Source organism: Vipera berus (genome assembly GCF_964194415.1).
Source record: "Vipera berus genome assembly, chromosome: 1".
In the NCBI taxonomy this organism is placed as follows: Eukaryota; Metazoa; Chordata; class Lepidosauria; order Squamata; family Viperidae; genus Vipera; species Vipera berus.
Genome location: NC_138202.1, coordinates 212,041,263 through 212,056,256, shown reverse-complemented (window position 1 = coordinate 212,056,256; position 14,994 = coordinate 212,041,263). Strand labels below are relative to the sequence as shown.

The 14,994-nt window shown below is 36.1% G+C and overlaps 1 protein-coding gene across 13 annotated transcripts in view; it reads right to left on the bottom strand.

Moving 5' to 3' along the window:
• PUM2 (pumilio RNA binding family member 2) overlaps nucleotides 1–14,994 on the bottom strand; it is an 84,604-nt gene that overhangs the window by 46,605 nt on the left and 23,005 nt on the right. For 6 of the 13 annotated variants that reach the window (XM_081316783.1, XM_081316792.1, XM_081316784.1 and 3 more), the window contains 3 exons: nucleotides 8,482–8,755; nucleotides 7,804–7,897; nucleotides 6,100–6,222 (listed from right to left, as the gene is read on the bottom strand). In XM_081316783.1, the coding sequence (XP_081172909.1) occupies nucleotides 6,100–6,222; nucleotides 7,804–7,897; nucleotides 8,482–8,755 (491 nt within the window). The remainder of the gene's footprint in view (nucleotides 1–6,099; nucleotides 6,223–7,803; nucleotides 7,898–8,481; nucleotides 8,756–14,994) is intronic. The other 7 variants (XM_081316791.1, XM_081316793.1, XM_081316785.1 and 4 more) reach the window with 2 other exon arrangements.

The following is a 14,994-nucleotide window of genomic DNA, read 5'->3' as shown; positions in this document are numbered from 1 at the left end:
GCCCCAAAGAAGAGGGAGTCAAGCTATCCTCCAAAGCACCTGAAAGCAGAACAAGAAGCAACGGATGAAAACTAATCAAGGAGAGAAGCAACCTAGAACTAAGGAGGAACTTCCTGACAGTTAGAACAATTAACCAGTGGAACAACCTGCCTCCAGAAGTGGTGAATGCTCCAACACTGGAAGTTTTTAAGAAGAGACTGGACAGCCATTTGCCTGAAATGGTGTAGGGTTTCCTGCCTGAGCAGGGGGTTGGACTGGATGACCTCCAAGGTCCCTTCCAACTTATTATTACCTAATATTATCATAAATAAGCAAACATCACTACATATGTGATATCAAAATGCCCCCAAGAAAAAATTTAAAATCCCCTGTCAACCAAAAGATGGCTCTCTTTTGTCCCTAACAGTTGAAAGCAATATGTGGAAGGTTAGTTTACAGTTAATAAAAGAGTACATCTGTAACATAAACTAGTCAAATTGAATCTTTTTACAATTTGATTTTAGTGAGACAATTATGTTTTTTTCTTTTTCCCATTCAAATCAATGTTTCATGTATAATCTGATACATAATATAAAAAGAATAGTCAAGTGAAGCTTTCCTATAATTTTATAAAGTTCTTGGTCATTTTCTACCCAGGCATCAATTGAAGCACATTAGATAGCAATGCTTCCTAAGCAATCTTTTAAGAACTTTAGCGTAGAAAAACACAGTGGAAAATAAAAATCCATTTAATATTAATAATTATTTTTGTTTTATAGTACAATTTCTTCCAAAGGAGACAAGGTAGCATACAAAAAAGTAAGACTATGAAACCATTAATCCAAGACAATAAAATGAAAGCAGTTTTCAAAAGCATCAGGGTAGTCTGAACCTAAACAGCTATCTTACAAATACTTGGTTGAATAGGCATATCTTTAGTTGTTTAAAGCACAATACCCTGGGGAGAAAGCCATATACTTAGAAGAAATAACCATTACTTCAAAGTGTTGGCAACTGGCTCACATTTACAGCTGCTTTCAACATCCCACGGTCATGTGACCCTGATTTGTAATCCAAAAAATGCCCAATTGGGAGAACAGATTTGGACTCAAGATGTGATCTGCTTAATGACTACCATAAAAACAGTCATCAAAACAAGTCTGGACATCTGGGAGTCTCGACTTATGACTGTCAGGACTTATCACCCAAAGTCTACCCCCCCCCAATTGTGGTAGTAAGTCGGGAACTACTTGTACTGTTTATATAGTATTGATTGGAAATTATTGTCTAATGTTTAGGTGACTTAAATTTTTAAAGAGAAAGAATGCACATGTAACCCTTCTTCGAGAGTTGCACTGATTCGGCTTGCCTCCAGGTATGATTCAAGGTGCTACAAACCTCTCTGCAGCAGTGCCTACCCTCTAGAACACGGATGTCAAACTTGACGCGTCACTTGACGTGTCACGACGTATCATGAATTTTTTTGCATTGCCGGAGCTGGGTTGGACACGGCCTCTGCATGATGCAACCGGCCCGCAAGCCGGCAGTTTGACACCCCTGCTCTAGAACAACTAAAGGTAGATTACAAGTTTTTTGCAACAAAATTACCTGACGGACTGAAGAAAAGAATACCAGATATCACACACAATTGACCGAACTGGTTTTATCCCAAAGAGAAATGCAAAGAACAACAGTAGTTTTATAATCAATATAACAGAACCTAAAAAAAAAAGGAAAGATGCACTGATTTGGGGGAGGATGTGGAAAAAGCCTTTGACAATTTTCAGTGACAATTCCTGCTGGCAGTATTGAATAAAATAAATCCTGCAGTGATGATTATGGCTAATGGACGTCCACTTTAACACTGCTTTACAAATAGTGGCAGAAAAAGCCTGATGAAACAAATAAGGTCTCAGAATTTGTGGCAAGAAGTTATCCAAATAACATGGCATTATTACATAACCACAAGAGGGTATAAAATAGTTAATGAAAACAATCATTTTGGAGAATATTCTGCATTCAAAACCAAAAATCACAAGATTTTTAACACAAGGAGAAACCAATCTTCTGCAGGAAGCTCATTCTGTCAGATGACTCATTTAATGAAATATCTTATTTTAACAGCAAACTAACTACAGGTGTTCCTCATTTAGTGACTATTGGTATTGGCAACTTGGTTGTTAAGTGGTTGCTCAGTGAAACAACTAGGCTTATGATGGTCAGCTTGCCTTTGTTTTACAGACCTGTGAAGGTTGTAAATGTAAGAACTCATCATAAAGTTGCTTTTTCATTACCTCTGTAACTGGGAAAGGTCTCTAAATGAGGACCACTTGTATGTTAAATTATGGCAAGAGATTAAAAGAGATCTTGAAAGGTAGAAAACTTCCTTAAAGTGGTTAGGTTACAATGATCAAAATAAATGTATTTCCCAAGATATTCCTAATGGTGTGAATCAGAATTTAACTCTACAAGAATGATAAACTGTTGGTAATTTTATGCACAGTGGGACCCAATATAGAACAAAAAAGTCCTACATGATTCCAGAGAGATGATCTTGCTCTTCCAAAGTCTAAATAGCCTCATAAAGCAAGCTGCTTGTAGGGGATAACAGAGTTAAAATCCTTTGATTGCAGAACAGCAATTTTGGAAGGAACCAGCCAATAGCTTTATACATAATTATGGTGCAGAGATACCAAAAAAAGAGAAGAAGGTAGTAAAGGAGTATGAATCTTATTCTGCTTGTCATTGCTGACCACAAAGAATGATCAAAATTTAAAAGGACATATTATTAGACAAAGTGTGACAATAGCAGGAAACTCAATGAAGGAAATAATATGCTCATCTCTAGTGTTTCTAGGAAGTGCTTTTCATGTTGGAGACAACTGTAGCAAGAAAAATGTAATTACAGATGCAGATATGGTTTACTCAGACTCTAAAAAGACAGCAAGAACTACTTAGTGAAGGCCAGAAGATATCTTAGTTGATGTACTTACAAATTGCTAGAAAGTAAAATCAGGTTTCAGGAAGAAAGGAGGGATATTAAGAGAAAAGACAGGATTTTAAAACACTCATACAAAAACAGCACCATCTGTTAGGGCGTCTATGTAATTTTTTACTTAGTTATGTTATACCAAGAGAGAGCAAACAAAAGCTGTATGATAGAATGATGCACCGTTTTAAAGAAATAGTTACAACACTGTAATGGGAAGAATTACAGACTAAATCTACAAAATTCACACCAAATTAAATTTAATTGATACAATGTATTCTACAGCTGGTATACAACTCCATTAATATCTAAGATCTTACAGTAACAAATATTGGAAATGTCACAAAACCATGTGGTGGGCATGTAAAAAACCCGCAAAAGTATTAGAAAGATGTACATAGCACAACACAGAAAAGTTTGGAATTTAAAATGGAAATGAAATCGCTTTTTATTAGTTATAATGTCAGCAAAAAGCCAGAAACATTAGAATTTAATGAAAGATATGCTTACAGCAGTGAGAATGAATTGTGTTTAAAACTGGAAGAAAGATACAATTCTATCTGATTGGGAACTTAGACTTTGAGTACTCAGCATGGCAAAACTAACAGTATAGACAGACAGACAGACAGATATACGCAAAGAATTTTAACCAAATTTAAGCAAGAATGGTTCCCAAACAAACATCACCGCACAAGGCAAATATAATCACTTACCATCAGGCTTCTAGGGGGCTTAAATGTCTACAATACTGAAAATCAGCAGATATACCAAAAAAGGGAGTTAGAAACCCAATATATTTTAATTCACGCTGTACAAGCATCATTTGCCTTGAAATAATATAACAAATCCAGACTTACAGCATATAATATTTAAAAAAATAGAGAGGATGGGCAATGATATACAACGAACATGAATCATTATCTTATCCACCTAAAAATGTGAACTCCCTAAAGATTCAAATATAGGGAGGAGAATTTGTCCCATACTTTCCAAACATTTATTTAGTACCATACAATGGACACAAAAGTAAAAAAAAGTATGTTCTTATTTGTTAACCTGTCCTTTCAAACCAACAGCTTTCTTTAGCAGTGCTAATAGATTTAAGGTTGATGTGCCAAGTTCTGATCGCCCATTTCTAGATAAGTGAAGAGATTCTAAACTGTAAGATTTAAGATTTAAGATTTATTGAGATTTTTATACCGCCCTTCTCCCAAAGGGACTCAGGGTGGTTCACAGGGCATAAATATAAACAACAGTACAAACATTAAAAGATAATTAAATTAATGCCCAAGTTAAAACCAGAATAATAAAACAAACCTATAAAAAACCCAAGTACCCCCATCAGGCCAGACCCGCTAGTTCAAATAAATGGGTCTTCAACCCGCGACGGAAGGATCGGAGGTCTGATGCCATCCGGAGCTCAACCGGCAGTTGGTTCCATAACGCCGGACTGAACTTTTCTCTCATTTAATATTATGCAACAAGATTTTTCTATGGGTACAGTATGAATGCACTGTATACCCTTGTCTCTCTGCCTGACTGTATTCTATTTCTGCACCCTACCTACTTCCTTATTTAGAATTAAGGAAGGACATATAAATTACTGACCAATTTTCCCTTTGTTAATTAGGCTGGCAGCTGGCTTTTCTCTGAGTGGCAAACCTTTGATTTTCCACCCTCTTCCAAGAAGAACAAAGCAGACCACACCACCTAATGTACCTTCCCAATCATTCAGCACTCTTTTCTGAATTGTGCCCAAAACGCTTCAGCAATCTTTTCCTGATCTCTCAATGAATAAACACTGCCAAATTCAATTCATCTGTATTAGCCCATGTTATGCCATATTAATACCACATACCACTTTAAAACCATAAATTTCTTCCGACAACCAGAGCTGTATAGGTTCATTTTAGCTGTTAGCCACTTTGTACCTTTCTTTCAAATTTTCTCCCAATTCCAATTAATATTCTAGAGTTCTTTTGATAAGATTCCACCACTAAGGTCAACTCAATAACCCTTCCTCTTCTGATGAGAAAGCTTCCTTATAAGAAACTATGCCAGATTCTCCTTATCAGCAAAATTGTTACAAAGCATTTGTTTGGGTTTCTAAGAACTGCCAGCAGGAATCTAAGGCTGAAGTCAGGCTATCATAAACCAAATAATGAGTCTGTAAAGGCCTACATTAATTACACTGGGATATAGTAATCCAAATAAGGTTGTAGACCAAATATTTATTAAGAATAAAATTAGATGTGACCAAATAATTTGAATCAACGGATAACAATAGTAGAACAAGAAACTGGTTTACATATAAACAATTGGAGGATAGGAGTTAGTAGAATCTGTCTTCTTCAGCCTTAAATGATATCTGTCTCCATCTAGAAGTTGGGACAATGAGAAAATAGACCTGGAGCAACCCTATGATAGCCTGGTCTATAGTTGTAATCCTAGGTTCACCTGGAATTAGTATTTAGGAAACTTATATGCCTAAAAATCATATAGATTAATAAAACTTTGGATAAATCATTCCGTATTGTGATCTGAATCAGCCTTCCAGTCAGCAGCTCCCTAAATAACAAACTCCCTTAGTTAGCCATACGGAAATCACTTAAGCCCAATAAAAAGTAATTTAACTATGTACAGATTAAGGTAACAATTTAGATGATGCTATCTATTTGATTATGGATTTTAATCCAAGAATGACGTCTGTTCTGAAATGTCAGGTTTGATACATTTTATCTGATGGTATCAATTTATAATTAAAATATTGACAATATCTCCTTCCTGTCCTGTCCCAATCTTGTGACATCATTCAAAAGGAAGACAATAAATTCCTAACATTTGCTTTAGTTTTTCTGCTGCTGAATGTTGAATGACGAGGAACGTGGGACTTGGGAGTCTAAGAAAACTAGTAGAAAATTAAAATTAAAATCTTGATTAAAATTATTTCCACAGACATGGACACAATAGAAAATGAACAGGCCTGAATGCTTTGAAGTCCATAGTAAATCTGATATCTGAAAATCAAGAGGAACAATCTGACTCACTTGGGTGATGATTTATACATTTTTAAAAACAAATATTTTTAAAATATGCAACACTAGAGTTGTCTGAAAGCAGGATTGCCTTACCTGCTAAGGTAGCTGCGGCAGCCAAGCCTGCTGCTGTATACGGGTCAGCACCTGGGGGAGCAGCACTGATAATATAGGGATTTGGCACAAAAGCAGCTGGAGCCAAGCCTGCCGAAAATACACCTGTTACAGTGACAAAAGGTTCAATTTCACCAAAAACAGACACAGCACATAGTGTTGTACCACACAAGTTTTTTAAATGCTACAAGTTTGATGTGATTTCAGAGAATAGTGGTAGAAAATTGAAAAGGCCTTAATTGTAACCGACAATTTCATTTTCACTGCCGATAATAAAAATTTAGTATTTTGTAAGCTTATTTCACACTAGAATACACTTTCTAATAACATACTTTTATCTTGCTACACAATGACTCTACTTTGCACTTTTGCAATCTTCATTGTCAAGCACTGAGGTGCAAGGCTGATTGTATAATGTATTGCAGGTAGAAAGCAGTTCACGCAGCGCATGTCCAGCATCCACTAAAGATCAAGTGGAAGAATCTGGCACTTCCCAAGTTTAGATAATTCCTTCACTCCAACTGCAGCAGCTAAAGACACAGCCAACTATGACTGGTTAAGATCTATCAATCCTATGGTTAGTCTTTTGAAGAGGAAACAAGACCCCTTTTGCAGTTTGAAAAAAAGAATCTATTGTACATATTTCCGCTTATTTCCACTGGCAAAATCCTGAAATATTTCATGTATGTATGTATGTATGTATGTATATATACCAGCTGGGGTCTCTCTCTCTCTCTCTCTCTGTGTGTGTGTGTATTCTTAATAATTTTAAAACTACGAATCCCAGGCATATTTACTTAAAGTATAAAATCTTTGAACACTGGGATGGATAAAAAAACAGTCATTTATTGCTAAAAGATCATAATAAGCAATAAAAATAACTGTTTAAAGCATATCTACCTAATCTAAGCTTTCGCTGGTCCTCTGCCAGCGTCATCAGAGAAAGCATTGAAGGTTGGAAAAACCGTTGGTAAAGCGTTTGGTTCCACGCTCTGCTCATTGGCCACGTGATGGACCTTGCTCTAGCCAATCATGATTGTTTAGACTGTCTCGCATTGCTTCCCTTGCAATCTGGTCTTACTGTCCCCTTTTTTAAATCTTTCTCCTCCCTATCTGTTTTGGTTTGACTACCTTGACTGATCTTTTTTTGTTGTTGTTGTTCCTCATCCAATGTCATAGCTGTTGGTATTTGTACTTCCTTGTTCTCTGTGTCCTCCTTCTCTACTCTCCTTGCTTGTGGTTGGCTATTCTGTGCTATGCCTGGGTTTCCCTCCTGACTCCCTTCCGTGATTTCTGCAAACAGCTCCCCGCCCCGATTCACTTGCATGTATGACTTTCTTTCAATGCTTAACCGCTGATCTTTATCTGATCCCTGGACTGGCCACCCCAATGTTTTTTGTTTATTTAAATGCCGCCCTTGCTTTTCACTATCTGATTTAGTTGATCTTGCTGTATTTGGACGTGTGTTGGTGTGTTGCGGTACTCTCTTTCCTTGGTTTGTCTTTTTTTATCCATCCCGGTGTTCGAAGATTTTATACTTTAAGTACACACACACACACACACACACACACACACACACACACACACACAAACATACACACACACACCAGCTGCTATAGATATTCTATGTATATGTATATCAGCTGAAATCCAGAACCTTTTTATCACAAACTTTAAAATGCTCACCTATATGCGGTTGCTGTGCTGCTGCCAGTGCATATTGCTGCTGTTGTGCTGCTGTTAACTGCTGGACAGTAAGAGGATTAGTCCTCTGAAATATCTAAAAGACAACAAAAAAGACATTAAGCAAAACTGATTTGATTTTTGAGTCACACATTACATTATTAACAAACACACTTTCTATCTAATATATAAGACTGACCCATTATTACTCCATGGAGTATTACACACAGGACTGTTCAACACTGTGAATTTTAAATTTAAATAGAAGTAATTCTTCAAGAATATTATGAAATAATTCCACATTATAATAAACTACTACCAGAAATGTCAATTTTGCATGGCATGCTTTTTCTTTCAGTTTAATATGTTGCACAATCTAGCTGGTAGCAGAAGTTACATTATCTTGAATATGCTACAATTCAGACACCATGCATAGCACTGAACTATGAATGATAATTCATGACAATGGCTGGGTTTATTCAAAGCTAAGGCATTATGATTGAGATCAAGTGTCTTCCCTTGATATGGAATCGGCATGGAGTAAAAAAAATATTTTTTAAAAAAGTACAACAGCAACAAGAGATGTAAGAACTTTAGAAAGTTCTCATTTTTAGTTGAAACCTGTAACGTATATAATGCTGTAATTCCAACCATTAATATGGGTATAAAAAACATACTAACCTGTTGTTGTGAATTATAATCAAAGAGTCCCACAGTAGCTCCTGAAGAATCCATTTGTACCTGATTTCCAGGATAATCAAACTGCAGAGAATCAAGACCCACTTGTTCCATAGCATCCAAATTCTGAGATTCAGAGTTTGAAAATTCCTCCACCAGTGGCTTGTGAGTTGAAGGATTAGAAAGCGAAGACAAGCCTTCGGCAGGGTTAGGGTTCGGACCCAAACGCTCAGTTACTTCAGTTGGGGATGCTTGTCGGCTTCCAGGAGTACGACTGCTTAGGGGGGAAAAAATGAAAAACAAAAATGAGCTTTTATAAAAACATCTGGTGAAAATCTTTCTATATGTAAAAATCTCACAATATTTTTTTCCTCCTTGGTTTATAAGAAAATGGCACACAATTGTTCTATATGATAGTTAACATTGAAATTGTTTGAAAATTAAATCTATACTTTTACTTTAACTGATAAGTCAAATAATTAAATATGAAACAACTGTTTTAATTGCTTTCAGAGCAGTAAAATGTTAACAGCAAATGAGAAAATTAGCACGTTTGAATGATTAATGCCCTCCAAAATGATACATTAAAATATACATTCCCAACATGTTGCTAAAATAATCTTATAAAAAAAAACCTCATTTCTCTTTTTTTCTTAAATTTCCTAAAATTTTTATTTTATTTTTATCTATAACAAATATAGCTACAGCTAACGTCTGTGATCAAAATGTATAGATATTGCTTTCTAGGGTAAGCAGTTGGTAAAATTAACATGCATTTGTTGCTGTTCTTCTGGTTTTTCTTGAACAAGCCAAGTCATGAAACAACCTGGCTCTTTGAGCTATCTAGTCTGGACTGAGGGGTTTTAATGTTTTTAAACTGTGATTTTAATTTTTTGGGGGCTAGACTTAATTTAATTTTATTTTAATTTTATATTGTATTGTTTTTAAATTTTGCCTTGTAAACCGCCCTGAGTCCTTCGGGAGTAGGGCGGTATATAAACCGAATTAATAAATAATAAATAAATAAATAAACATGTATGTGCTCAGTACTTCCTGGTAACAGTAACAGAAATGCTTAATAAATAAGCTATAGTCAAAAGCTCAGATTTTAAAACAGTAGATCTACAATTTGAGAGTGGTGGTGGTGATGATGGGAGGACAGCATGCTTAGCAGGATATGGGAAGCTCTGGCTTCAAAGCTAAGTTCATGGCTTCAAAGCCAACTTAAAGGGCAGCATCAAGGAAATCCTATTCTGAAGCTATTAAACAGCAGGCCTGTATCAGCTGTAACTATAACATTTCTTTTACACTGAAGAAGATACATAATTGAATATTATTTCTACTAAAACATTTGAGGCAAAACCGCATCTTGAAGATAAAATGAAGAAATTAGTTTTTATTTAAAAAAAATTCTCTTGTATTTTTTGTATAATATAGATAGAACAATATATAGCAGCCAGAAATAATGTACATCCTGCATTTGGAAACATTTAAGAGCTACCAGACCACAAACAGTCAATTTGGGAAGAACTGTCCCTCTGGCCACTTATAGGAGGAAGAAGCAATCATGCTTCTCTTCAAAGAGAAATAATTTTTATCATTCAAATATGAACATAAACTAAGGCCAGCTAGAACCACGGATTCCAACCTCTATTCACTGAAAGAATTCAAATGAATGTGTGCCAGAAATTTAGCTTCTAAGTCCAACTCTACTGTCCTTCCAGAAATTCTTAATAACGTGGGGATTTTTAACAGCGATTCCAAGCTAATAAAGGACCTGTAAGATGGTTGCATTGTATGTGAGATTTTGGTGCATTCTCCTGTGTTTATATTTTGTTTCAGTTATTTAAGATTTAGTTTTAATTGATTTATTGTACATTGCCCACAGTCATATTAGTGAGATGGGCTGCTATATAAATTTGATAAATAAATAAATAAAATATACAATGAAGAGTTGTCTGTAGTTGATAGTAGTCTACTATCTCTCTGAGAAATAGGTATCATATCAAACTGCTTTTACAGATAAGGTTTTTCCCCCCCTCACATTTAGACACAACCTGCCTTCCTGTAACATAATCCATTAACTGTTTCTTGCACCTGGGACAAGGAAGAGCAGTCTTGAATTCCTTCTATGTGATTTGTTAGAATAGAATAGAATAGAATAGAATAGAATAGAATAGAATAGAATAGAATAGAATAGAATAGAATAGAATAGAATAGATTATATCAGTGAAGTGTGATTGAAAAATTTGTCTCCGGTGCATAAGCATTCAGTATACATAAAAGCAACAAGTGATAAATCATGATCATAAAATACTATCATCATAAATCATAAGCTACAGCATAATGATAGATAGGATACTAAATAATCAATCAACATAAATCATAAATAATAGGATTTTGGTTATAGATAATCCTTGCTACCTGTAATAGTAATTGGAACTGGAGTTTCCATCCCTAAGTGATGCAGTCATAAAGCACATTATGTAACCACATTATTTAGGGATGGCAATCCTGGCAGTCTGTTGATGTTGTAACTGAGGATCATAGGTTATTAAGTGAGCAAAGCTAATGGGAAATCATAAGAACCAGGTGGCTCTTAAGCAAGCCAGTGCAAGGCCAAGTGGCTATTGTAGTATGGTGCAAGCATGGCCAGGTGGAAGGTGGGTGATGTGGAATGTGGGAGGGCATGCAGGAAAGTGGCATGAGTGGGAATGATTTACAGGAACAGCTAACTATCTTTCTTGCCAGCTTGCCCAGTGACTTTGCTTGTAGGAAGCCAGAAGGGAAACTCACAAATGGCAATCATGTGACATGAAACATTGAGACCCCATAAATGCAAGCCAGTTGCCAAGCCCATGGATCGCAATCACATGATCATGGTGGTGCTAGGACAGCTGGAACTTCGAGAACCAGTCGTAAATACCACTTGTTCAGTATTGTTATAAGAGTCACTACATGAGTGGTCGTTAACCAAGGACTTTTGAAGTTTCTTCAAAAATGACTATTTGACGAGTTACAGTCATATCATCCTTAGTGTTCTTTTCTCAAAGCTAAACACAGATATTTTCAATGTCTCCTCACACAATCTAGCTTCTAATCCCTTGATTAGCTTGATTCTTCTTACTGGAATTTGTTCTAATTTTTCTGACTTCTTATAATTTCCAGAACTGTATGTAACACTCAAGACAGGATCTGACCAAAGCAGAACAAAATAATTCATTCCCTTAATTAGGAAATGATGTTTCTGTTGCTTCGGCCTGCTACTATACTGCTTTTTGGGGAGTCATATCACATAGCTAGCTCATTTTAATTTGGAATCAACTACAAAACATTTTTCCACTTACAAACTTTCAACTTATAAGCTTTCATAAACACAAAAAAAACTACCCACAACTCCAACAGAGAAGGTCCCAAACATTGGGAGGTTTGTTTACAGCATGCCACACATACACATACACACACACACGTTTGGCCTTGCGAACAAACCACATTTATGAACAGCCTCTCAGAATGCAACCTGTTCTTAAAAAGAGTACTGCCTGTATTCCAATCTTTACTATAACTATTGCCAAGCCACACTATTTACTATTAATATCATGCCATCTACAGTTGTACATTTGATTTTTGTTTTCTAAATGACAAATGCATCCTCGATTCTGTTGAACACATTCTACCTTTTTCAGCCCATTTCTCCAAACTATCAAGGTTTTGAATGTAATTTACGTCTTCTGACCAGCCTTAATCTGCAGGTCATTGAGTATTTTGTTAATTGTTTTGTTGAAGATATAAAACACTCCCACAGTCTATTGTGGAAGTTATCCTATGAAAAAAGGAGGAAAATTTATTTATTCAACATAAACTCATGCTAACATTAGTAATTATCACAGTGCTTTGAAAGATCCTCCAGATCAACCTCTTTATCTCCTAACCAGATATTGAAGTCAAACTCACTAGGCTGCAGCACAATGGTTCTTCCTTTCTCCCTTTTATCTTCCTCAACTCATCTGGAACTTCATCTGTTCTCCAGGATAACAGGCCAATCAACTACCTCAGCACCCTACAATGCCATTCATCTAGTCCAAAAGATTAAAATCCATTCGAAGTAAAAAGCTTTTCCCTGATCATGCTTCCATCAATCACAAGCTTCAATCCTACTCTATTATTCTGCCTTCACAATCTCCTTTGTGGTTGGAAGAATGAAACAAATTATGTAGCTTTGGTGGTTCTGCTTTTCCTTGTCGCCTGTAAATACTTTATCTTATTTATTGTTCAGCTGGTGTATTGATTTTTTTTTTCATTTTGAACTTATCTAGCAAGATTGTTTTTGTTCTTCTTAGCATCTCCACTAACCTTTGCTCATTCTGAGTTTTATTTTTTTTGATACTAGGCTAAACAGTTCCAGGTTTGTTGATTTGGCTTTATGGGTAGGAATCGATTTTTTTGACAGACATTGCAACTGCTCCTTCTGTTCAACTGCTTCTCTTAACAACGAATGGTTTCCTCTTCAAATGCCACAATGCAGTCAAAGGAGTCAGACCACCATGTCAATTTTATATCTTTAAATTATATTTATGTTTCTGTCAAAAGAGGAGCAAATTCATCTTACTTTTTTACGTTTTGAACATTAAAGCACAATCAATGAAGGCAATGAAAGCAAGCCTATTTTTTAAACTAACTTAAAAGTTCATTTCAGGAACACTTCTGCACAGTACACAAGACTTAATGAAAAGTCCTACATTAGGAGTTTAACCTACACTAATTCGATTTAAAGCTCTTCTAATCAACCTTATCATGTCTGGCCTAGACACATTTTCCATTTCTTATGATGTACAACGTATCTCATGTCCATAGTTCTGCATGTAAATACTTTGGACCAAAGGCCAGAGTCTCAGAAATCAAGTCGTTCTTATTAACCTAACCTGTATAGTTATTCACTGATTTGCAGTATTTTTCTTTTTCTTTCTATTCTTCTTTCATGTCGTGAAAGCATTTAGAGAACACAATTTAAGCCCTCAGGGTTCATTTTGTGATTTTCAGTATCTATAATGAAACATTCTAGCTGTCCTCTGCACTAATTAATTCCCTTACATATCAGCAGGATGTAATTGTTATTAGAGTTGATATTTGTTGGATCTCAATCCCGATTCTTTCTCACAAACGACACAATTCACAAGCAAAGGGCTCTACGTGATATGCTTGTTTCGAAGCCTCATAGTAATGACTGACCAATCAGCATATCTTTTTTTTTCCTTCTTCTGAATCTTTTCCCTTTTGGGATGTTTCTCTTTTGATACACTTATATTGTCTCTGCCCTTCTAGGATCTACTCTCCCATTTCTCATATATAGTCTCTCTTTTGCTTTCCTTGAAAGCTCAGATCTGTTCATCTGCAAGAGCCTGAAGGCTGCTTATGAATTTCAGGAGTGCAGCAGATATTCTGTAACTCTTGCTTCTAGATGTTACTCCCATGCACCGTGTTTATCATATGATGGACAACTTTCAGTGTCTGTTTCTACCTTTCTTTACTCTCATGTAACACCTCTTCTCCGCGAGCTGCATTGGCTTCCAGTTCCCCTCCAGGTGAGATTCAAGGTGCTGGTGATGACCTATAAAGCCCTAAATGGCATGGGTCCAGATTATCTCAGGGAGCACCTGCTGCCAGCATCAGCCTCCCATCGTCCTGTGCGTTCCCATAGGGAGGGCCTCCTTAGGGTTCCACCGGTTAGGGAATGCCAGCGGGTGATTCCAAGGGGGAGGGCATTCTTTGTGGGCACGCCTGCCCTATGGAATGAACTGCCGGTAGAACTTCGGACTGCCCCGGACCTTCACTTGTTTCGCCGGGACCTGAAAACTTGGTTATTTGATCTTTCTGGCCTGGACTGAGGGGGTTTTAATTTAACTTTAAATTTTAAATTGTTTTAATTTAATTCTATTTTAATTGTATTTATTTGTATTGTTTTAATTCACCCTGTAAACCGCCCTGAGTCCTTCAGGAATAGGGCAGTATATAAAATCAATCAATCAATCAATCAATCAAATAAATAAATAAATAAATAAACAAACTGATAATTCCTTGTCTTTTCTTATCAACTGGAGTTTAACTACTTGCTGCACCAATTTTTGGATTATTTTTTTCAGGCACTGCTGTAAGTAGGTATTTGTTGTAAATTTCTTCCAGCATGTTTTCAGGAAAAAAAAGAGAGAGAATCAGGTCTAGTATTTAAGGCACCAGGTTAGAAACCAAGAAACTGTGAGTTCTACTCCTACCTTAGGCATGAAAGCCAGCTGGGTGACTTTCTGCCAGTCACTGTCTCAAAGGTTTGTTCCTGTTGTTGGGAAAATAGGAGGAACAAACATTTGAGTATTTTTGCAGCCTTAAGTTTTTCATAAAAGCAATAATGATGGGATTAAAAAACAAACTAAACTCATCAGAAGCACTGGAGATCAGTGCTTGAATCTCCAGACAGACCCTTGATTGTTAATCTTCAATTCTTCTTAGACTATGGTACTACCA